Source organism: Teleopsis dalmanni, chromosome 1 (assembly GCF_002237135.1).
Source record: "Teleopsis dalmanni isolate 2A chromosome 1, ASM223713v2, whole genome shotgun sequence".
Taxonomy (NCBI): Eukaryota; Metazoa; Arthropoda; class Insecta; order Diptera; family Diopsidae; genus Teleopsis; species Teleopsis dalmanni.
In genome coordinates, this window is record NC_051846.1 from 21,078,631 (window position 1) to 21,086,155 (window position 7,525).

Sequence of the window (7,525 nt, forward strand, 5' to 3'; positions counted from 1 at the left end):
AAGCAGTACTTGGCATATTGAAAAAGACCTATCATAAATTATTTAAATAGAAGCGATAGAGTAGATTCTAAAATCCTTTTCTTCTTTGAATCAAAAGTATATGCAAGTAAGACCACAACTATTTTTATCATAGATGAGATAAATTGAAATGATTCACATAATAAAACTGGACTTCCAAACAATAAGCGATACCAGAAACTCGAAGTAGAAGTATAGATTTAGACGGATAAGAGAGATATCAGGTGTGGGTCGGATCGTTATCCTACAAACGATATTAACCTTGACTTGCCCTGTTAAAATATCCCACATACATTTTCCTTTCACTGCGTATTATTGTTTTAATTTTAAATACTAATTGGAAGACTTCCTAGAATCTTAGTTAAGGCCCCACTGTTTGTTCTTTCTATTAAAACTAATTTACATATTTTCAATTAATTCAATAATGGACTTTCTAGTATAATATAATATTCCCTTAGTATCTCAGAATTACGCATAATTTTACGATATTTTTATTTGCTTCCACTGTCATAAAGTAGTGAACGGCCGTGAACTTGAACCACATTTAATTTAAAGCCATAAGCGCTAAATGTAAGACGTGCAGAAATTTCCTTACCCACTCAATTGAAAAATTTATAAACAAATTTTCAAGTAGAAGACAAAAACAAAGAATATTAATGTATCTCATAGATACGTAGTTGTAACTTAAATTGAAAGGCGATAATTACGACATGAACATCAATAACCACCATTGGAATAACTTTACAGTTAAGCAAAAGTCAATAACCCGGAAACACAAGGGTGTGTATAATTCATTGGAAGTTCTTTACTGAAACCTGACAAGTGGCTTTTGCTTTAAAATAATTTTAAACTTCACGAAGAAAATATAAAGAAGAAGGAAAGTATTTTTACTAGAAATTTTATTTCTTAAACATTTTATCACAATAAAATTTATAGATCGTCCAACTGAACCGGTACATTTCGCAATTACCATATACCAGTGGCTGTGTATGTGAGTGGAGATGAGGCAGCATAAGTGGCAACTGGAGCAGCAGCGTAAGTCAATGGTGAAACAGCAGAATAAGTAGAGTGTACTACGGGACCAGAAACAGCATGTACGACTGGAGCAGCAGCAACAGAGTGGACGACTGGAGCAGCAGCAACTGAGTGTACGACTGGAGCAGCAGCAACTGAGTGTACGACTGGAGCAGCGGCAACGGAGTGTACAACCGGAGCAGCGGCAACGGAGTGTACAACAGGAGCAGCAGCAACGGAGTGAACGACTGGAGCAGCAGCAACTGAGTGTACAACAGGCTCAGCAGCTACAGTTTTTACAACAGGAGCAGCAGCAACGGTGTGCACAACTGGTGCAGCAGCCACAGTGGTTTTCACAACAGGAGCAACAACATCTTCAACGACATGTGCGGAGCTGTGTACAATTGTTTGACTTTGATGAGAGACAGCAGTTGGAATGCTCTTTACAACAGCACCAACTTTAGCCAAAGCAGGTTCGTGTACGGCAATAGCTGCTGGTGCAGAGTAAACTACTGGTGACTCTACGAGACCGGGACGAGCAGCAGCTACGGCGAGCAAAGCAGACAATACCACCTGAAAATAAATGAAAAAATAACTTTGTTAAATTTTGTAATACAGTATTTCTTCATCTGCAAGAAAATTTTATGTATTTTTTTTTTTAATCCTTTTAAGACCAGTAGCACTTAATACTTACCAACTTGAACATTTTATTTGATTGTTATGTTTTTTGTAGGTCTGTATTGACTGAGAATGTCTAAGAACTGATGTTTTTAGCCAGTTCAATCTGTGCTTTTATACCAAATTGTCAAAAATCGATTTTAAATCAATTTCTTGTCATTTCCTCTGTCCAATGATCATAATTCTGCAATTGATATAAACCGGCCTTCTTGGCAAATTTACCTAAACAGTGACAAATAATCAATTATCAATTATAACTGAGCTCACTTGTAGGTGTTGTCAATTCGATTTGAATGACAGATTTCAAACCAGTAAAAATCTCAAAAATCTATACTATTTTTGTCGCAAAAGATTTTACGCAAAACAAGTTTGCAATTAAGCCCAAAATTAAAAATTAATTTTGATTGTATATTTGTTATAACAAAATTAATATTTCATTTTTAATGAAACACTTAGGCCCATAATATTTTGTATCTTTTTTAAATTAACACAATAATTTTTTAAAACCCTTCTCTCATTAAAGTTGTTAACCACACAATCATTAAGCGTTTTCGGCCTATACATGCCCTTTCATGCTGCTCTTGCTTCAATTACATTAAAGTAATTAACTTCATCTTTAATGCACACAATTAATGCATTACTTGCATTACCTCGGCCCGGCTAATATTCATCAAGTATCTACGCTTAAGTATCTGTGCATATGAAAATCTTTCATGGTCAAACGCACAAATAACCCATGTTTTGTAGTATTTTCGGCTACTGTTGGTAAACATTACTGACTTTTATTGTTCGCTTGAAAATAAAAAAAACATTTAACTTTATGCAGTTCAGCTTAAAATCATTGAATTCAATATCATAAAAAAAACTAATGTTAAGTACATATGTTGGGCTATAAGTCAGGTCAAAATTTTTATTTAATTTTTATATAAAAGCAGCAACTTGAGTTAGTTTTGATATCAGTTAATTTTCTGCATTCTTACATTCAACACAGACCCACAAAAACAAATCCAAAACAAAATGTTCAAGTTGGTAAGTTTCACAAACAAACAAAAAAGCTCAGAACTTCTTCACATCAAACATTGGCATAACAAACATTTACTTTTCAGGTGGTGTTGTCTGCTCTCCTAGCCGTAGCTGCTGCTCGTCCTGGTCTTATCGAATCCCCCGTAGTCTACAGTGCGCCTGCAACCACAATTGTGCACGAGCCTGCCTACGCTAAAGTTGGTGCTGTTGTGAAGAGCATTCCAACTGCTGTCTCACATCAAAGTCAATCAGTGGTTCATAGCTCTGCACATGTTGTGGAAGATATAGTCGCACCAGTTGTCAAGACCGTTTATACTGCACCCGTTGTGAAGACAATTGCTGCTGCTCCCGTATTGCACACAAATTATATTGCTTCGCCAGTACTTAAAACCTATGCAGCACCAGTTGTACATTCCGTTCATTCTCCAGTATTGAAAACCATTGCTTCCCCTGTGGTCTACAATGCCTGGTAAAGTAGACTGGTAGTATAAAATGACGAGTTGTTGGACGGTTCCAAATGTGATAAAAAAAATAAAATTCAAAATTTCTTTTAAAGACAAAGATTTATTTATTTATGTTAATTAATTATTTATGTCAATTAATATTAAGTTATTTAAAGAGATAATTAGTTCCTGATAATACGACCTCAAGGACTCTTTTAAATCGCTCCGTACTGGGATATGCTTTCTAGTTCTACTTCTTCTTCTTATGTTTTACAAGATCTTGTGATCGGTATGACAAAATGATCGGTATTTTATGTAGTTATTTGGTCGTTTAAAAATATGCCCAATATCCAGTTTAAAAACATCCATTTCCATATCTTCCATTTTATTATAATTTCTGTATATAAAAAAGAATGAGGTAGTTTTTCAGCATTTTTTGTTTTTTTCCAATTGGTAAAAGACACCAAAATACATACAAAATTCAGCGACTTCTGTGGCTTGCTTATATCGTGCAAATGGAAGAAAGTGTTCCAGCTAGAAAGGTGTTTGATTCAGTACCTGTAGGTAGAAAACACTGTAGAGGACGTCCGCATCTTCGGTGGAAGAATCAGGGTTAACCAACGATAGGGCTTGCTGGCGATTGCTATTCTACGCGGTCAAGGACGACTCTCGTCTGTAATGACCAACTAGGAAGAGGAAAATACACCGAAATCTCTTATCTCTGAATGAGGTTTTAGGCTGCTAACAATACTTGCTAAGAATTAAGAATTCAATATAGTAATAATTCAAACAGTATTTTATTTAATTTTTTTTTTTCCAGCACGATTCATTTAAACTTCTCTCTATTAGGTGTTTCTGTACTTCTGCTTATTTTTTATTTTGTTTCTAAAAATCTGCAAAGTTTAACCTATATAACACCATAGGTATATGCTTGCTTGCACGTTCTAGGACAAAGTAAACCTATTTTATACTTAGTCAATTACTAAAAGTGCAGCAAATTTTTCTTCTAATGTATGATTTTATTATAATATGATTTCTGTATATGAAATATATTTAGATTTTCAATCAGTTATATTTTCCAAAACATCGAACGCACTAAAATCTCTGGATGGGACTAATGTCCAATAATAGCAGTTACTGTAACGACAAAAATCTTATAGTTGAATAAAATTAGTATTGAGCAAGCCGATATTTCCTTAAGTACTCGTAGTACAGCAAGGTTTATGTAATGGAAATTATGGAAGGGTGTGAAGAGAGAAAAATGAAGTTAGGTGTAACTTAAGAGCAAACTTTTTGACTGGACTTAAAAACGCTTAGTATAATAATAAGTTGAAGTTGATTAGAAATATATATAAATTACTTGCTTAAGTGATATGGAAATACTAACTCTAACTCTTAGGGAGTTATTTTATGGGTTCTTACGATCTACGAGTAATATATAATATATATATATAAGTTCTACTGGCAAAGGATCGGATTTAATTACGGATTACATTGAGAAAATATGGATTAAAGGAAGGTGAATTAACTGTTTATAATAAAGTATTTAACTTATATATTTATTATGGTTATTTGGAGAATATTTAGCTGTACACGTTTAAATTCTGCTCTTAAAGAACAGAATTATTGCATCTTATTGAAGCTAATTATGGAATAGATTAAAAAAATATAGATAAAAAAGAGAGATTAACTGTTTATAGTAAAGTATTTAAAATAAATACGTAATTGATTGCGCTTACGAGGAAAATATTTAGCGCTACATGTCTGAATTCTGCTCTTATAGGACCGGATGTTACATTTTAGTTAGGTAAACATAGCATTTAAGTTATACATTTAACTTATAACGTTTGTGAGGAAAAATTTAGCTATACTTTAGCTATATAAATGGAATGGTTTTCCAAGATAAGATAAAAACTTGTGTTTCGAAAAAAACATAACCCATAACGTATCTGCGCTTGAATAGCAGCATTGCAAATATGGGTATATAATTTAGTGGTACTCTGGAGTTGAACTTTTAGAGCTACTTAACACATCTTAAACCGTAAAGACAATGATAGTAATTTTGAAAGAGTTGAACTTGCTTTGCTATGTTCTGTGCTACGTAAACAGGAACGTAACAGTTCCAGTTACTGTAACATAATAGTTAATGAAACTATTAATTCAAAGCTCTTCTTTACATTTTATTATATTTAACTGTGTAAAAATTTATTGACATTACTTAGCACTAAGTCTCAGTTTCAGTAACGGATAAGCCTTAACTACAGTAACGAAGTATGGAAACGAAATTTCATGGTGAACACGCAAAATGCGTGAACCTGAACTTGAACCAAATAATGGTTGCGGACATGAACTGCCAATAAGACAAATGCGTGCGAACAACAATTTTTGCACAGCAAACATGGAACCAAGACAAATCGACGACGTTGTAATGTCGTTTACGTATTCACGGTCAAAATTTTGTAATAGAAAATTGCCATATCGCTACACTAAAGACAAAAAAAAGAAATAATAAAATCGAAATGAAATAAAGTAAAACTGACCACGCAATGGTCGCGATTTTAGTTGCCGACTTCATATGAATGAGCGGAGTCAGCCTGTAATAAAATTGCCTCAACGACCCACAATGCTGGTAACATGTTAACACAGTTAACAGCAACGGCGAAGCAAAGCCCGGCTTACTGCCTGCTTATAATGGGCTGTGCCAAGTCAACAACAGACACAGCAATAGACCAGCAACAATAATAACAGAGACTCGTGGAAGCATTAGTGCACTTTTATGAGATTTTCAGAGTAATTGCATGAGTTTTATGTGTGTTGGGCGGTTTTCTTGTTTTGAGGTGTTGTGTATAGTCCATTGGCTGTTGTTGTTGGAAAATTGAAAACGAAAGTGATTTTACATGCCGGCAACAACAGCAGCAACAACAGCAGCAACAACAACAATAAAGCAGTACTCAGCTTAGTCAACTTTGAGCCCCAGTTCAGTTTATATTTCGGTCAAAAAATATGTCGGTGTTTTTCTTCAAACGATTTTTATTTGTTTTTATTCTGTTAAGTTTTGCATTAATTTTTTTTCTAGTTTCAGTTTTTGTAGTTGGAGTTTAACAGTTTAGTTTAGTATAAAAGACGCTGCAGTATTGCAATAAAGCAAACAGTTTTCTTTGTGATTCAAACAGCACAGACCTTCTTAACTTAAAACTAAAAACCAAATTAACTACAAAATGTTTAAGTTGGTAAGTTCACTGTGTTTTACATATACTAGAATCCTTTAATTGTAAGAGTCCTTTATGTTTCATTTCTAGGTGGTGTTGTCTGCTTTGCTTGCCGTAGCTGCTGCTTATCCTGGTTACTTGGAACATGCTCCAGCACATGTAGTTGTTGCTCCTGCTACAACTATTGTACATGAACCCGCCTTGGCCAAAGTAGGTGCTATTGTTAAGAGCATACCCACCGCTGTATCACACCAAAGTCAATCTATTGTGCATAGCTCCGCTCATGTAGTCCAACCTATTGTTGCTCCAATTGTCAAAACTACTTTAGTTCAATCTGCACCTGTGATTAAGGCAATTGCCGCTCCAGCTTTAACAACTGCTTATGCTGGTCCAGCTTTATCGCTTCATGGTGGTTGGGGACATGGCGGTTGGGCTCATGGTGGTTGGGGTCACAGCGGTCATGGCTGGTAAATCGTTCATCCTAAGGCTTAAGCATGTTCTCTTTAACATGAAACTAGTGGTACAGGCAGTGGGGCGGTCATTTTTCTATTTTTTAAGTTGTAAATAATTTTCATCCCCACAAAAAAAATAGAAGTTTTTGGTTTATAAAAATCGCGACTGATAAAAAAAATTGTTCTTAAAAAAAATAAATTTTAATTTTTCAATGAAAATTTCAATTGTTTTAATTTTTTTTTAATTTTTATTTAAAGTATTATAAATAGCTGAGAATACAAAAATACAATTTGATTAGAGTAAACATTTATTAAAGGTTCCAAGAACGTTTGGGTCATCGTCCCGAAGCCGTATAAGTTTTGTAAATATGAAACTTTTTTGAAGAAAAGTCTCGTTTTTATGTCTTATTCATATAGCAAAACCTTTTAAAGTATTTACCTTAAAATGTTTGTAATAAAAGTCGTTTGTTATAGTTTTTTCTACATTAATTTTTTAATTATTTTAAATAATTAGACTCATTATATCTAAAAATAGTGGAAAAAATTTGCTTACGACCTGGAAACGACATGCTGCATTAGCAAGAAAACCGTCGAAATGGACTTGCTCAAAGGCATTCTACATTGTGACCGAAAAGCTTTCGGAAATTCTCATTTAAAATTCGCGCGCTGTATATTTTTCGATATTTTA

At 34.0% G+C, this 7,525-nt stretch overlaps 2 protein-coding genes across 2 annotated transcripts; one reads left to right on the top strand and one right to left on the bottom strand.

Moving 5' to 3' along the window:
- Window positions 1–980: 980 nt before the first annotated feature.
- LOC119668821 (retinin-like) lies at window positions 981–1,738 on the bottom strand. The gene is made up of 4 exons (XM_038078466.1): window positions 1,727–1,738; window positions 1,378–1,605; window positions 1,230–1,311; window positions 981–1,103 (listed from the first exon to the last, which is right to left on the bottom strand). Exons 1-4 carry the CDS (start codon window positions 1,736–1,738, stop codon window positions 985–987), a joined length of 441 nt encoding a protein of 146 aa, XP_037934394.1. The 3' UTR covers window positions 981–984.
- A 989-nt stretch (window positions 1,739–2,727) lies between these two features.
- Window positions 2,728–6,974, top strand: LOC119668820 (cuticle protein 12.5-like). Its single transcript, XM_038078464.1, has 3 exons — window positions 2,728–2,739; window positions 2,817–3,153; window positions 6,708–6,974. The coding sequence occupies exons 1-3, from the start codon at window positions 2,728–2,730 to the stop codon at window positions 6,854–6,856; spliced, it is 498 nt and encodes a 165-aa protein (XP_037934392.1). The 3' UTR covers window positions 6,857–6,974.
- The last annotated feature ends 551 nt before the right edge of the window (window positions 6,975–7,525 follow it).